Source organism: Mesoplodon bidens, assembly GCF_964165515.1.
Source record: "Mesoplodon bidens genome assembly, chromosome: 13".
Taxonomy (NCBI): domain Eukaryota; kingdom Metazoa; phylum Chordata; class Mammalia; order Artiodactyla; family Ziphiidae; genus Mesoplodon; species Mesoplodon bidens.
The window spans coordinates 8,431,606-8,448,579 of NC_138169.1; the positions used below are offsets into that span (position 1 = coordinate 8,431,606).

Sequence of the window (16,974 nt, forward strand, 5' to 3'; positions counted from 1 at the left end):
TCTTACATTTATTATGGGGGTTGGGGGGAGCGGTGAGAAGTCAGACCTAGTCCAGTCCATTTCCCCCACTGCCGAAGACGTGAGCAGGGGACATCACGGTTTCCACCCGGTCAGCCCTTCTACAGCCCTTGCTGTGCACCAGGGGACAAAATCCAGGGTTAATTCCCAATTCCTCTCTGTCCCTCACACACCTGAGCCCCAGAGACACCAAGTAAGAACAAAACAACAAATCAAACGTCTCCTTTATCTAATTGCTGTTAATTGCATTAATTGCATAGCTCTGAAGCACTCCCCACCCTAATACCCTCCATGGCTCCACAGCTAGACATGACCTGAGAGCCTAGCAGGACAAAGCGTTAAGAAATAGCTGAGTCTTCTCGATGGCAGTGGAGCCTGAAGGGTCCCCTGGGAACTGAGTGGGCTCTAAGCCCTGGGCCTGAAGGAAAGGGCACAAACCCACACATGCTGGACAGGCCAAGAAAAAGTACCCTTCTGGTTCTGGTACCTTACCCTGTGCTCATGCCTGAAAAAGCACCCGCCTTCCCGCTCAGTCTCTCCAGCAGTCCTCTCTCTACTCATCTGGACCTACGACATCATTTCTAGAAAGACCCATCACAGACACCCTTGCCAATCTCCCCTCCCCTCCTCTGGACACAGTAAGAGGCCAACCAAATTGCAGACAAGAGCTACATGGACAGAGAAAATGTCACTGCTCCAGCTGAGACCAGGAAGGAGCGGGCCGGGGTGTTCCATGTGATTTAAGGCAAACAGAGCCCAACTCTGGAGAAAAGAGACACAATCCGGTAGCTGCGGAGGGAACAGCCTTATCTCCACAAATGGTCCAGGCATCCCTCTTGGCCAACCCTAAGGTTTCCTGAGGCGTCTTTAGTCACCAAGGTAGGTAGCTGAGGCCTCTGCGAACCTCCTATCAGAAACAACTCCTCCTGCCAGGCCCACGCAGCGGCAATGCCATTCTCTCAAGGGGCCTCTTACACCCGCCCTCACCCCACCCAGTGTAAGGCTCTGGGCCAAATGGGTGAGGGCTGGGAGCAGCCTCTATCACTAAAGGAGGCAACCCAGCTGTCACAAGTGACAGATGTCATCCACAACGCCAAACTCGGCCTGCAGCAGCGTCGGAGAGGCGGGCACAGACACAGGAGCCCCAAAGACTGAGAACAGGGGTCTCTAACCCCTAAGCAAAGTTTACGGGTTCAAGGTGAATGGCTCCCAAGCACATCTCTCAAAATGGAGCTGCAGAGGAGGGCTGGCCCGCCAGAGTAAAGGAGGAGTGGAGCTGCCGAAAGCTGGAGGGCGGCGGTGGGGTCAGGGGAGACCCCTGAGAAGGTGGGCGCTGGGCTTTCTCTTTGAGTCCCCAAACATACCTGTCCCCTCCGTCCTCCCCCACATGGACACGCCTGGAACTTCCCCTCAGAGGCCACAGACCAACTTTCTGCAGCGAAGGAGGTGCGCGGAGCAAAGAACCGGCGCGAGGGCGGGGGAAATGGGGAGCTTCGACTCGGCGCCCTAAGGGAATGAAGAACTGAAATACTGGGAGATGGGAGGGGGCTGGCTCACGCGGACCACCAGCCCCCAGGGCCTAGCCAGGGGCAACCTCTGAGCCCTAATGGTTCCCACCGCCCGGGCTGGGGAAGCAGGAAGGGGAATACCCTGCACATCAGGTAGCAGAGTTTCAGGACTAGGTGGCCCGGTCCTACCTGCAGTTCCTGAAATTCTCCCTCCAGCTCGTGCCACTCGCGCTCGCAACGCTCCAGCTGGCCGGCCATGGTGCAGTGGTGCGAGGAGGCGGGGGTTGCTCCTGCAGCTTGGCGCGGCCGGCCACCAGCACCCCACGCCTGTCCGCTTGCCGGCCGCCTTCCGAGGCACCAGCTGTTCCTGCGCAGCGAGAGCCACGCGCGCAACTGACGTCACAGCCCCGGCCCTGGTGCCCGCCCCACCCCTCGCCGGGAGTCAGGCCCTGCGCATGCGCACGCTCCGCCCCGGCTCCGCCCCCGCGCGCCGGGCGCCTGCCGGGGGATTGCTGTAGCTTTGCAGAACTTGGAAGGGTCTACTGCTGCCCACCTTGGGAACGCTTCTGCGCCTCCAGAATCTCCCTCGCCTAGTTTGGGTGGGGAGCTTGTCCGCAAACCGCATTTGTAGAGCTTATTTTACTTAAATTGTGTGTATTGGGGGTGTCTGCGGTCGGGAGGTAGAAGGGAGATTGCGGAGGGGGGAGCATTGCCTTAACTGAGCCAAAGCCAACGACGGCCTGGAATGCCAGAACTGACGTTCACCATCCAGCAAGGTCGCCGGGCAGGGCGGGGAAGCGCAGAGAGGGCCCTGTCAGCTCACATTGTCATTATTTACTTCAACCAATACATCCTTGATCCTGCCCTCTAAGACTCTAGGTGACTCCCTTGACAGCTGTTTCTGTCGCTCAACTGACATAACCACCGCAATGCTAATTGAATCCAAATTCCCTCACCTCCCGGGCGTGGTCCTGCAAGATCTATCCCTGCCTAGTTTTCGAGTCACATCTCCTATCTCATCCCTCTCAATAAGTACTCTCCAGCCACGGTTTTTGTTTGTTTTTTCTTCCTGCCCTTGCATGGAATATTCTTCCCTCTAAATCTTCATATGGTTGCCTTTTTCTCATCATTCTAGCCTTAGTTCAAATGACACCTGTATTAGTTTCTTAGGGCTGCCCTAATTACAAACTGGGTTAAATACCACAAACTGGGTGGCGTGAACAACAGAAATGTATCCTCTCACAGTTCTGGAGGCTAGAAGTGAGAAATCAAGGAGTCAGCAAGATCATACTCCCTCTGAGACTCTGAATAGAATCTTCTCTTGCTTCTTCATAGCTTATGGTGGTGGTGGTCAACCCTCAGCATTCTTTGGCTTGCAGCTTCACCCCTCCAATCTCTGCCTCTGTTTTACATGGCCTCTTTCCCTACATGCTTGTCTCTGTGTGTCCTCTCCTCTTATAAGGACACCAGTCTCCTTGGATTAAGGGCCCACCCTACTCCAGCATGAACTCATCTCAGTTTAACTAATTACATCTGCAAAAACCTAGTTCCAAATAAGGTCACATTCTGAGGGAGTGAGTATTAGAACTTCAACATATCTTTCTGTGGGACAAAATTCAACCTGTAACAACACCTCTAAAAAAAAAAAAAACTGCTCCTGAACACCCAACGGGTCATGCCTCCTCCCAGTCACATTTCACCTGCTTTATTTCCTTCATACAACTTACCATTATTTGAAAGTGTTCATCTCCATGTTGGTTGCATGTTTCCCTCCATGGGTATATAATATAATCTCCATGAGATCTTAGGGATCTTGTCTCTGTTTTGGTCATCATTGGATCCCTAAAGCACACAGTAGGCCCTCAATAAATATTTGTTGAAGGAATAAACATTAAAGATCATCTACTGCAGAGGTTCTCAACTTTTGGGGTTCATAGACCCCTCTGAGAACTCTGAATGGGGAAAATGCACAAGAGCACACAGAGAAACATTTGCAGTTCTTATTTGAGGCGTGAAAAAGAGCGTGACTTACTCAAGATTCCCAGCTAATTAATGACCAACTTTGATTTATGATTCTCATCTCTGGGGATTGGGACTTCAACATATCTTTTTGGGAGACAATTTAACCCATAACAACACCTCTCAAAAAGGGTGAAACAGGATTTTTTTTGCAAGCCTGTTTATTGTTGACTGGATGTCAGATGTTGTGAAGTCTACCTTGTTGCCTTCCACCTCTCTTTTTCTCCTCCTCCCCCTCCTCCTTCTTTTGTATTTTAGTAGTTCTAAAAAATATTCTTGAGCTTTATATTGGATGTGGTTATTTGGAAACCATTTGATCCTTTTGAATCTTGCTTTTTTTTTTTTCTTGGCTGCGTTGGGTCTTCGTTGCTGCGCGCGGGTTTTCTCTAGTTGTGGCGAGCGGGGCCTACTCTTCGTTGCGGTTCACGGGCTTCTCACTGCGGTGGCTTTTCTTGCTGCGGAGCATGGGCTCTAGAGCACAGGCTCAGTAGTTGTGGCGCACGGGCTTCGCTGCTCTGCGGCATGTGGGAACTTCCCGGACCAGGGCTCGAACCTGTGTCCCCTGCATTGGCAGGCGGATTCTTAACCATTGTGCCACCAGGGAAGCCCTGAATCTTGCTTTTAACACTTATCTGGGACCAAAAGAGTGCTCAGTCTGGAGCTAATTTTTCTCCACTACTGAGGCAAGACCAGTGCCCACAAATCATGAAGTTTTCCAGTCTGGCTGGTGCAGGAGCAGGCTGTATTCCTGGGCCTGTGTAGGTGCCACACACTCTTACCTCTGATCATTTCAGGTAGCTCTTTCCCTGGCCTCCAGTAGTTGTACTTGCAAGCATGGGTTGACCAGGGCTCGGCTGATCCTAGAGGGGACTCTTTGCAGACCTTTGGATTCTCCATGTGCAGCTGTTTCCTCTCTAGAATTCTTACCTCCTTGGTTTCCCTGGACCCTCAGCTCTGTCCTCTCAACTCAGGGGGTCTTCCAGGCTCCACCTGGGGTCCCCCTGCCCTGTACCATGGCCTGGAAACTCTCTCAAGACAATAAGCTGGGTGACTTACCTGGCAGTCCAGTGGTTAAGGCTCCATGCTTCCAATGCAGGGGGCGCGGGTTCGATTCCTGGCTGGGGAACTAGGATCCCACATAATGCATGGCGCAGCCAAAAAAAAAAGACAATAAGCTGGACAGTCACAGGGCTAACCCCACTTGTTTCCTGTGTCTCAGGGATCACCGTCCTCCATTGACTGATGTCCACTGTCTTGAAAAAACACATCATTTCATATATATTTTCTCCATTTTTTTGTTGTTTCAGGTGAGAAAGTAAATCTGGTCCATATGACTGCATCTTGGACAGCAGAAGTCAGCATGATGCAGTTGAGATTCAGATGATTATTGTATGTTTCCGTAATGCATTCCTTTTTCCTTTGCTGAGTGTATTTCATTGTATGGATGGATCCATTTGTTTATCCGTTCACCAGTTGAGGTAACTTTGGGATGTTTCCAGTTTGGCTGGATTATAAACAAAAGTTTTTAAATTAAGTTTTTAAATATAGAAGTTTTAAATGTAAATTTTTTTTAATTAAGAAAAAGATGACAGTTTCATATAAAAATCCAGACTTTTACTTTCTCTTGAAAAGTGGAAAGATCTGGCCACACTGGGCTCATGTTCGTGCTCGGCAGTGGGCTGGACCAGAGGAACACATGTCCCCTTCACAGGAGACTCGCCAGCTGCCACAGTCCCCTGCAGGCTCAGTTGTACTGCCCCAGCCTACTTCATGTAGGCTGGAGACAGCTGAGCTTGAGACTCCTGATACAATGTGTCATGAAGCTTGCAAAACCAGATAAATCACTCACTTGGTGAAAAAACAGAAAATAGTTTATTTAATTGGGGTTAGTAGAATCAAAAAGGAAATCCAGGGCCTTGAAGGATGAATTAAATGTCACCAAGCAGAGGATTTGGGATGACGATCCCCCTTTACCTATGCTTGCAGCTGCTCAATCCTGGGCTGAAGAGGCTGGCCTTGCCCCCCAGGAAGAGCTAGGCAGATGTACCTTCTCTGCAAGCTGGCCAGCGGTCAGGTTGCAAATCTTAGGGACTGTTCTCTGTGGGGTCAGGACTTTATGTGCATTATTCACAAGCCTTTCTGTAGATGGCACAGGCTGGCCACCCCCATCAGTGTAGCTGCTTAGGTGCCAGAAGTATCAGATCTTACCTGGCTGCCACCCTGTCCCGGTTTCTGCCCAAAGAGCTTTCAGACTCACTCAGCAGCTTCCTGGGGCTGGATGTGCATCTTCTTAGGTTTTTTTTTTTTTTTTTTTTTTTATGGTACGCGGGCCTCTCACTGTTGTGGCCTCTCCCGTGGTGGAGCACAGGCTCCGGACGCGCAGGCTCAGCGGCCATGGCTCACAGGCCCAGCCGCTCCGCGGCATGTGGGATCTTCCCGGACCGGGGTATGAACCCGTGTCCCCTGCATCGGCAGGTGGACTCTCAACCACTGTGCCACCAGGGAAGCCCTCTTCTTAGGGATTTTGACCATGATATGTGAGAATGTGCGTTGCAAGATTCCTCCCCCCGCCCCTCCCCACACCACCAGGGGGAAATCTCTCCTATTTGCTTATTTTAAGGCACTCTACTTAGGGACCTACCAGCTGTAGAATTTGCTCAGTCAGCTGGGGAGAGTCACAAAAGTAGCAAACGGGAATTCCCTGGTGGTCCAGTAGTTAGGACTTGCTGCTTTCACTCCCCAGGGCTAGGGTTCAATCCCTGGTCTGGGAACTAAGATCCCACGAGCCTCGTGGCGTGGCCAAAAAAAAAGAGGAACACATAGCACCTACTATGTGCTTGGCGTTCTTCTATGCACTTTATGTATATGTATTAATGCATTATGTATATGTATAATGCACGACGACCTTATGAGTAAGGACCTTTATTATCCCTATTCGACAGGTAAGTACTCTGAGGCATGGTTTCTCCAGCTCTCAGTGTGCTTTAAACCACCTCCTGGAGATCTTGTTAAAATGCAGATAGTGATTCAGTAGGTTCTAGGAAGGACCCGAGATTCTGTAGTTCTACAAGCTCGCAGCCAATACTACTGGTTCAAGGACCACACTTGAAATAGCAAGAGTCCAAGGTACAGAGAGGTGAAAGAACTTTCCCCAGCTCATCCAGCTACTGGTAGCTGTGTTACTTATGCACTGCAGGATGCCAAGAGCCTATTCTAAAATAAGAGCAGCTGCCCAGGGAGAAGTGAAAATTCCAGGGACTTTTCCTTCGTCTGCTTCCCACAAACGCCCTTGCTCAAAATAGTTCCCCCCACACACACACACAAAAAAATAGTCCCCAAGACTGTAACAAGCAATTTGTGCAAAGATGGTTATAGCAGCATTTGTCAGGTCAGCCACACACTGGAAGCATCCCAAGTGCCCCACAAGATGGAAACAGTTAAGTAAGCTGTAGTCTGTCTTGGGAATTCCCTGGCGGTCCAGTGGTTAGGACTGAGCGCTTTCACTGCGGTGGCCCGGGTTCAATCCCTGGTTGAGGAACTAAGATCCCGCACGGTACGAGGTGCAGCCAAAAAATTAAAAAACAGAAAAAAAAAAAAAGCTATAACCTGTCTATTTCATGTAATACTATATGGCTGTTAAAAATCATTATGGGAACTAAATGGATACCTTTAAACAGGTACATTAAAGCATGTTAAGTAAAAAAGTAGATCTCCAAATAATGTATATATACTGATTAAAGTTATATGATCATTCGTGTACCCTGAAAGAGATTGGGTGAATTTAGTATAACAGAAATAGTCCAGCATATGGTGGGAGGGAAGAAGGAAAGAAGGGAATTGAAAGAATTTCTCTTCCAATAAATAATATTGGGGCAAGTGAAAAAAAAAAAAGAAATAGTCTACCCTATAAACTGATGGAATTTTCTTTTTTCTGTTAAAATTTAAAATAATTTTTAAAAGAAGAAAACAAACCAACAAAAATTGATTGGTGGCACTAAATAGAGCAGTTTTGATAGAGGAAAAACATAGAGGCAAAAGGGTTTTAAAAGTAGTCTGAACACAGTAGATTAAACCCAGGGTTTTTTTTTTTGAATTTTTGAATTTTATTTTATTTTTTATACAGCAGGTTCTTATTAGTTATCCATTTTATACATATTAGTGTATATATGTCAATCCCAATCTCCCAATTCATCACACCACCACCCCCCCCCATAATCTTTTTTCCTGAAATGTTGTTCAGGTGTTTGATAGAAATTTTAAACCCCTATCTTTCTGTTCACAGGTTTATAATGTAAACAGTATTATCTATTAAAATTTATTTGTTTAATATTTACTCTCAAGGTATCAAAATGTCCTTTATGTCCTTATTCAGTTATTTGCATTACTGGGCCTACCTGGGACTGTAAAGTCCTGGCTGGCTGGGGCTGTGTGATTTACTAGTCAGACAGACCTGAGTTCAAATCCCAGCCCTGCCACTTGCCAGATGCGTGACCCTGAGTACATAATTCGCCTTCTCTGTAAGTTGGGGGTTGCTCTGTAGGATTGTTGTGAGGACTAAAGGAGATGATGTAGGTAAAGTGCCTGATACGTAAGCACCAGAAAGCACTAACTTTATATATTTGGGTTTAAAAAAAAAAAACATTTTATTTTGGGATACTTTTATTTTTTGGCTGTGCCGCACAGCATGTGGGATTTTAGTTCCCTGACCAGGGATCAAACCCACGCCCCCTGTAGTGAAAGCACAGAGTCTTTTTTTTTCCTTTTTAAATATTTACTTATTTGGCTACGCTGGGTCTTAGTTGCAGCATGTGGGATCTAGTTTCCTGACCAGGGATTGGACCCGAGCCCCCTGCATTGGGAGCGCAGAGTCTTAACCACTGGACCAGCAGGGAAGTCCTGGGGTACGTTTAAATTTACAAACATAACGGCAAAAATAGTGCAGAGAGTTCCCATTTACTCTCCTTCACTCATTTCCCCCTAATGTTGACAATTTACATAACCATGACATCTTTATCAAAACTAAGAAATTAACAAAGGCATATTACTATGAACTAAACTCCAGAATTTATTCAGGTTTTACCAGTCTTTCTACTGATGTCCTTTCTCTGTTCCACGATTCAATCTGACACCACATTTAAATATCATGTCTCCATATTCTCCTGGTCTGTGATAGTATCTCAGTCTTCCTTGTTTTTTTCATGACCTTGACAGTTTTGAACAGTAAAATGTATATATATTTAATAATAGCTTTATTGAGCTATCAAGATGATTAACTTTATGTCTCAACTGACTGAGCCACGAATGCTCAGGTATCTGGTTAAACGTTATTCTGGATGTGTCTGCAAAGGTTTTTCCAGAAGAGATTGTTTGCATCAGTAAACCGAGTAAAGCAGCTTCTCTTCCCCAATATAAGAAGGCCTCGTCCAATCAGCTGAGGGTCTGAATAGAACAAAAAGGTAGAGGAAGAGAGAATTCTCTCTCTCTGCCTGACCCATTAAGCTGGGACATCAGTCTCCTGCCCTGGGACTGGGATTTACACATCAGTTCTCTTGGTTCTAAAGCCTTCAGGCTCAGACTGGAGTTACATATTTTGTTTATCCATTCATCTGTAAATGAAAAAATTTTTTTCCACTTTTTGATTATTATGAATAATGCTACTATAAACATTTGTGCACAAGTTTTTGTGTGGACACATGTTTTCTTTTCACTTTGTATTACACTTAGGAGTGGAATTGCCTAGTCAGATGGTAACTTTAACATTTTGAGGAAGCAATAAACTGTTTTCCAAAGTGGCTGCATTTTACATCGTCACCAGCAAAGTATTAGGGTTCCAATTTCTCCACATCCTGGTCAACACTTGTTATTGTCTCTGTTTTACATTTTAGCCAACCTTGTGATTTTGTGTGAAGTGTATCTCACTGTGGGTTTTTTTTAAAAATTAATGTATTTATTTATTTATTTTTGGCTGCACTGGGTCTTCATTGCTGTGCGTGGACTTTCTCTAGTTCTGGTGAGCGGGGGCTCCTCCTCGTTGCGGTGCACGGGCTTCTCACTGCGGTGGCTTCTCCTGTTGCGGAGCACAGGCTTTAGGCACACAGGCTTCAGTAGTTGTGGCGCACGGGCTTAGCTGCTCTGCAGCATGTGGGATCTTCCCGGACCAGGGATCGAACCCGTGTCCCCTGCATTGGCAGGCGAATCCTTAACCACTGCGCCACCAGGGAAGTCCCTATTTTTCCCATTCTGTGTGTTGATTTATACACATATACTTTTCAACTTATTTTTTCAAACCCATTCAGCATAGATTGCTCATCCAGTTCACCCCATCACTCCTGAATACTTTAGTGGGCATTTCCCACAATCAAGAACATTCTCCTAATCAACCAAAGTACAAGCATCAAAATCAAGAAATTAACACTGATACATTACTCCTCCTGATCCTCAGACCCCATTCAAGTTTCCCAATTGTGCCAAAAGCGTCCTTCATAGTAAATGGATCCAATCCAGGCTCACCTGCCGTGTGTAGCTGTCATGCCTCTTTAGCCTCCTTTCATATGGAACAGTTCCTCAATCTTCCTTCATCTTCCTGCTCTTGACATTTCTGAACAGGACAGGACAGTTACTTTGTAGAATTTTCCTCACTTAGGGTTTGCCTAACAGGTCCTCTGATTAGACCGAGGTTAGGTATCTTTGCTGGGACAACCGCAGAAGTGATGCTGTTTTCTCCTCAGTGCAGCTCAACAGGTGGCACAGAATTCCAATGTGTCCCACTACTGACGACGTTCACTTTGCTTGATTAAGGTAGTGTCTTCCTGGTTTCTCCCCTGTCAAGTTACTCTTATTCCCTTTGCGAGTATGTTATGGGAGATACTCAACTACGTAAGTATCCTGTTCTTCATCAAACTTTCCATGTATTTATATCAGCATGAACTCATGTTTTTTATTTTAGTCAACGAGTTATAATCCATTACTGTAACTATTTTGATGCTCAAGTTGTCACAGACTTGGCCACTGAGATTCACTTTTAGCTGACTTCTGTGTCCTTCTGATAGATCCCCATCATTCTTCAAGCATTTCCTTACTTTTTTTTTCTAATTTATTTATTTCCAATTTATTTTTGGCTTCATTGGGTCTTCGTTGCCATGCAGAGGCTTTCTCAGGTTGCGGTGAGCAGGGGGCTACTCTTTATTGTAGTGTGCGGGCTTCTCATTGCGGTGGCTTCTCTTGTTGCAGAGCATGAGTTCCAGGCACGTGGGCTTCAGTAGTTGCAGCACGCGGGCTCAGTAGTTGTGGCTCGCGGGCCCTAGAGCGCAGGCTCAGTAGTTGTGGTGCACGGGCTTAGTTGTTCCACGGCTTGTGGGATCTTCCCAGACCATGGCTCGAACCCATGTCCCCTGCATTGGCAGGAGGATTCTTAACCACTGCGCCACCAGGGAAGCCCGCATTTCCTTACTTTTTGACACAAAAAGATGTTCCAAGCACATCTTATACTTTCCCGGCTCCAACTCTGAAACCAGCCATTTCTCCAAGCATTCCTGGTTCTTTCCAGTGGAGAATGGCATTTAGAAACCAAGTTGGTTTTTTAAATTAATATATATTTATTTATTTGGCTACTCCAGGTCTTAGTTGTGGCATGCGGGATCTAGGTCCCTGACCAAGGACCAAACCTAGGCCCCCTGCAATGGGAGTGCAGAGTCTTAACTGCTGGACCACCAGGGGAAGTCCTACCAAGTTTGTTTTGTTTCGTTTTTTGTTTTTGGCTGCGCCATGCAGGATCTTAGTTCCCTGACCAGGGATTGAACCCAGGCCCTTGGCAGTGAAAGCGTGGAGTCCTAACCACTGGACCCCCAGGAAATTCCCTAGAAACCAAGTTCTGGGTACTAGATGTGTGTCTTCATCACTATGGGATGTCACTATTCTCTTCTCTCTGAGGACAGATCTAGGGACTATATTTATATATTATGCATGTATATATGTACACATTTACACCTTTATTTATAACTCTATTTATAAATATTGAAAACCATGACTTCACACCAATATCCAATTCCAATCCACAGAGTGCATTCCAGTTTGTCCCTTTCCAGATTCACTATTCCCCTCTCCAGCAGTGGGAAACCTGGCTCCTGTCATCCTTAATATATTTACTTATCTGATCATTCCTCCTCAAATGTAACCAATTTCCTATGGCCACCACCATCCTGTCCCCAGTCCTGAGGCCAACCTTGCCCCAGATAAATCTTTTACTTTTAAAAATATTTATTTATTTATTTGGCTGCACTGGGTCTTAATTGCGGTGGGCGGGATCTAGTTCCCTGACCAGGGATTGAACCCCGGCCCCCTGCATTGGGAGCGTGGCATCTTAACCACTAGACCACCAAGGAAGTCCCCCAAATAAGTGTATATTAATGAGAAGGATGATGAGCACGTTGATCTCTTTGGCTTGGTGTCCAGATTAAAACGTCTTTTTTTCTTATGTGAAAACTTACCCAACTTCCAGTGGCCATTATCAAAGAAATGTGAGTGGAAGGAAGTGCTTGATAAAGATTTAGAAACTGAACACTTCCTAATTCGTCTCAAAAGCCATCTAAGAATGTTTGAGGAATGTATTTATTATTAGAGATCTTTGCTGTCCTCATCTGTTGTAGACACAAAAAGCCCTATATCCTGGGTCCCAGCCAACCCTGTTATTTTGGAGGCCCTCTGTCAAGCAACAGGGAGAAAACATCCAGTGTCTTCGATGCATTTGAAGAATTAGGTCTGACAGTTCCCTAATGAAGCCATATTTACCAGGTTCTTTTGTATAATGGTGGATATTGGAGGAAGATTGCAGGTCGTGGGAAATTCACCAAAATGTTTTCCAATCACCAGGGGAAGTGTTGGCTGCTTTTTGCTTTTGGTTTGGTTTGCTTTTGAGCCTGCAAGACTAAATCTTATTTAATTGCGCCACCTGCTGGCAACTTCACAGAATTTCTTTTTCTTCCAACAAAAGGCAAAAATCAACAAAGATTTATCACAAATAGTCTTTTTTCTTTCACCTGAAAAACTACCACTCACAGAGCTAGGGTGGTGGAAATATGTCAACATTCTTCATCTTTAGTAAAAAAAAAAATTTGTTTTCCACGTTTTCAACAATGAGACTATATTACCTTTTTATGGTGACATAATGTATACAGAAAAATGCATAAATTGTATATGTACAGTTTAAATAGTAATCATAAAGAGAATCTGTGTGACTAAGACCCAGGTCAAGAATAAGACATTGCCAACAACAACAACAACAAAAAGAAGACATTGCCATCACCTCAGATAACCCCAGACCCCTCTTCCCTGACCCTAACCTTCTCCCTCCCTTCCCCTAAGGTAACCACTATCCTGATTTGGGGGATAATCATTTGAGCATGAATTGCTTTTAGGCAGAAAACAACTAAAGTATTAAGTTTAAAAAAATAATGTAGGGCTTCTCTGGTGGTGCTGTGGTTAAGAATCCACCTGCCAGTGCAGGGGACATGGGTTCGAGCCCTGGTCCGGGAAGATCCCACATGCCACAGAGCAACTAAGCCCATGCGCCACAACTACTGAGCCTGAGCTCTAGAGCCCGCAAGCCACAACTACTGAGCCCGCATGCCACAACTACTGAAGCCTGCGCACCTAGAGCCCGTGCTCTGCAACAAGAGAAGCCACCGCAGCGGGAAGCCCGCGCACTGCAACGAGGAGTAGCCCCCGCTCGCTGCAACTAGAGAGAGCCCGCGTGCAAAAACGAAGATCCAATGCAGCCAAAATAAATAAATAAATAAAATAAAAAATTATTAAGAATTTCAAAACAGTGACAGCAGAATATGAAGCCAAGCACAAGGCACTTCTGAGCATGAGGCCCTGTGTGACTCCCCTGTGAGGAGGGTTGTACTAACTGGTGTATTTTGAGTCCATTTAAGGGTTTCCTTGTTTGCATTTTCATTATTTTTCTGTTCTTTATGAGGTACCTATGAAATAGTTCATTCCTTTCAGGGCAGGTCCATTCTTGGCTTGGGACCCTTCTAAGATGCTATGTCTCAAGGAGAAAACAGTTTAAAAGAGAAGGTGGCTACCCAAATGAGAAAAGCCCAGTAAGTCTCTGAGCAACTTCCTAAGGATACCCAAGAATCACCTTTCCTTTCCTTTTCATGGTTTGCATCCTTAATTAGAATTCATAACTTGGCACTTTGGGAGGTTTTACTGCCTGCCAGGTTGAGACTTTTTAGACAGTTTTCCCAACTTCTCCCTGTTCAACCAATCACTGTGGTCAAAAAGTCACCTTCTGCCTCATTCCCTGCCAGCAGAGCAAGTTCAAGAAAACACAGTGGTTCCTGGCCACTGGATTTGGAGCCAACCTTCCTCAGCCTGGCATCTGGACCTCCTCACTCCCAGTCTACCCCCACTCTGTTCATAGGGCGCTCAACACGATCTCCCATGTTGTGTGAGGCCATCCTTCCACTTTGGTCAAGACAGCGTCCGGAGTCACTACACTATCATGCGTACCTCCAGGACCTTGCCCAGGGTATTCGTATCCCTGAACCCTGCCGTCCTTCCTTTCTGAGTGTGAACTCGTCAAGGGCAGGGGCTGAATTATATTCATCTTTGCATCTCCAGTATCCAGCACAACGTACATATAAAAAAGATAACACGTTTTCCACAAGGAATCAAGTTGATGAACTGACACAGGGGACTTCCAAAACGTTTCTAACTTTTACGTCACAAAATCACACTTACCTCTGTGCAGACTTGTTTCTTTTCCGGCTCTTATTCAACATCTCTTCCTAATGATTTCCTGACTGGGATTCCTGACTAGGACCTACTTTTATGTGGGCGAGGTGTGCCCTATATATATATATTTTAAAATAATACTTCTTTTCAACCTGGCACATAGTCACCCAAAATGTGTCCTTATTGAGTCCTGAAGTCTTTTAGAATATAAGAATTCATGGGGGGACTTCCCTGGCGGTCCAGTGGTTAGGACTCAGCGCTTCCACCGCAGGGGCCCAGGTTCCATCCCTAGTGGGGGAACTAAGATCCCACAAGCCCCGCGGTGCGGCGGAGAGAGGGGAAAAAAAAAAAAAAAAAAGTCATGGGGAAAAAGAAAACAGGGAAAATTCTTTCTCCCTAAAACCTTTATTTAACACACATGTAAAAAAGAATAGTCTTGTAAAACGTTTCTAAAATCGAAAATTAAGTTCCAGTGATCACATTCTGGCCTTACATTTCTAGTTTCCGTAATTGTGCAGCAGGGCATTTGGGCGGCCCCGAAATTCAGCTTTCCATTCAGCCACTCTTGCCGCGCTTTCTCCCTCCGCCCTTTCGGCTTTGGAACACGATCCCGCCCACTTCCGACAGAGGCGTCCACAGCGCAGGCGCAACCCCTGGAGCCATTCACCGACCTCCTGGTCTAGTGCCGAAGTACGCGCATGTGCAAGAGGGGGGCGGGGCTGGTTAATTGGGAGGGAGAAGGCAGGTCCACGGAACTCACGCGACTGTCTCCGCCCACCTAAATAGGCAGAAGCAGCCGAGAGCCGCCTCAGGGTTAAGGCAGCGCACGCGCACTGAGTGAGGAACGTGGCGAGGAACGAGGGCAAGCCTTTACGCACGCTCATTTAAATAAGGCAAGCAGCTTCTCGCGTCAGCTCTGAACCCGCCTCCTTTCTCTCTGTTTTAGCCGCCTCTGACTTTTAAAGGGCCAGAGATCTTTTTCACCGAATTGCTTTTTAAAAAAAATTTTTTTGAGAGCCTTCTGTGTGCCGGGCCCAGCTTACATTGTCCTCTGTGTGCATTTTCCAATTTTTCCTTTGTAATACGTGTCATAATTACTTTAATATGTATATTTTTGCGTAAATTTCTTTCCCCGCCCTAATTGTACCATTCCCTTGGAGGCAATTCCCTGAAATGGGAGGCAATGTGGTGTTCTGAGCAGGTCTTCCTAGGTCAAAAAGTCTAAGATTAGATCCTGGCTCAGCCACGTAGTTTGCTCTTTTACTCTGGGTATCTTCCTTAACTTTTGTGAACCTAAGAGTTTGCAGATTTTCAAAATGAAGGTAAGGCTACCTACCTACCTCATAGAATTGTTGTGAAAACACACGTACATTTTTTTTTTAACTCTGTAAAGTACCAAGTACTGTGCCTCATACCAGCTATCTACTAAATATATAGTAGTCCGTAGTCGTTAAGTAGAATTAGTCAGAAAATAGCTTTATAGTTTCTGTAACATGATTCCAGATGGTTCTTCAGGAGGATTTAACTAATTGCCAGGATGGCTAGTGGTAGGTAATGGTGAATTTTTCCCCACAGTGTTGGCAAAAGTCCATCATTTTTGCATATTTTTCTAGTCTAGACAGTATGTAATGCATGGCAGGGTTATTTTAACTTTCATTTCTTTAATTGCTGGTGAGGTTGTGCGTATTTCCTTGGGATGATTGATTAGCTGTATTTCTTTGCCTAACAACTATTTTCAAACACCATAATTTCCACTGGCTTATCCCGGTAGACATTATGTTAGGTTCTGACAGAGCATTTCCTTGACCAACTTAAAAAAAAAAGGATGGGGAGCTGTGGGCAGTGAAAGGAAACCTTGCAAGGAAGGGATAAAATGAGATCAGAGCTCATCCCTGAAAGCAGCACTGTCCAGTAGAACTTTCTATGGTAAAGGAAATGTTCTGTATCTGCGCTGTCCCCTAGGAGAGCCAGTTGCCACAAGTGCCTACTGGATACTTGGAACGTGGCTAGTACAACTGAGGAATTGAATTTTTACTTTTATAAAATCCTTTGATGGCATAACCCTAGAGATTAAGAAAGAAGGAGAGAAAGGAGAGGAAAAGAGGGGTCCCATAGAGTCACTCAGAAGTGACCTCATTCTGTTTGGGGAAGGAAAAGCACCTCTTACTAAGGAGGCTGTAAAACATTTAGGATCTAGTCTCTTATGGTCTTACATCTTGACCTTAGGATTGATTTCTAGTACTACTGTGCTGCAGGTAAGTGGCTCAGTTGAGCATAGCTGTATTTGAACAACTTTGATCCCCTAGTGTGGTAAATGGACCCAGAGGTCACCATTTGTAAAAAATTTGAAGAAATATTTCCGTTGTTCCACTTTCAAAAATATTGCTTTTGTTAAACCCAATGTTTAGTTTTTCTTGTAATACATTTTGTTAACCTGTGTAAAAGGATTAAATTTCATTATGGTTTTTAAAATGTTATTTTTATGTGAATTTAAGTGCAGCCACATATTGTTTTTTAAAACCATATGGTTTACCACTAATTTCCCAAAGTTGCAATAAACTCTAAAAAGAAAAAAAAAAGTGGCCTCATATATACGATGGGACTCAAATTTAGACTTTTGGCATCGTTCCCAAGAGAGAGTCCCAGAGAGTCAGTCGTGACAAGAACGGTGCGCTCAGTTTGCAAAAAT

The 16,974-nt window shown here is 45.5% G+C and overlaps 1 protein-coding gene across 7 annotated transcripts in view; it reads right to left on the reverse strand.

Moving 5' to 3' along the window:
• Positions 1 to 14,810, reverse strand: part of TMEM120B (transmembrane protein 120B) — a 60,237-nt gene extending 45,427 nt beyond the window's left edge. For 3 of the 7 annotated variants that reach the window (XM_081252408.1, XM_081252407.1, XM_081252405.1), the window contains exons 1-3: positions 14,292 to 14,373; positions 4,602 to 5,049; positions 3,254 to 3,368 (exon numbers count right to left, since the gene is read on the reverse strand). In XM_081252408.1, coding sequence (XP_081108534.1) covers positions 3,254 to 3,368; positions 4,602 to 4,885 — 399 coding nt within the window. In that variant the 5' untranslated portion in view covers positions 4,886 to 5,049; positions 14,292 to 14,373. Of the gene's footprint in view, positions 1 to 1,715; positions 1,855 to 3,253; positions 3,369 to 4,601; positions 5,050 to 10,055; positions 10,144 to 14,291; positions 14,386 to 14,778 lie in introns of those variants that run through there. The other 4 variants (XM_081252406.1, XM_081252410.1, XM_081252409.1 and 1 more) reach the window with 4 other exon arrangements.
• Positions 14,811 to 16,974: the final 2,164 nt, after the last annotated feature.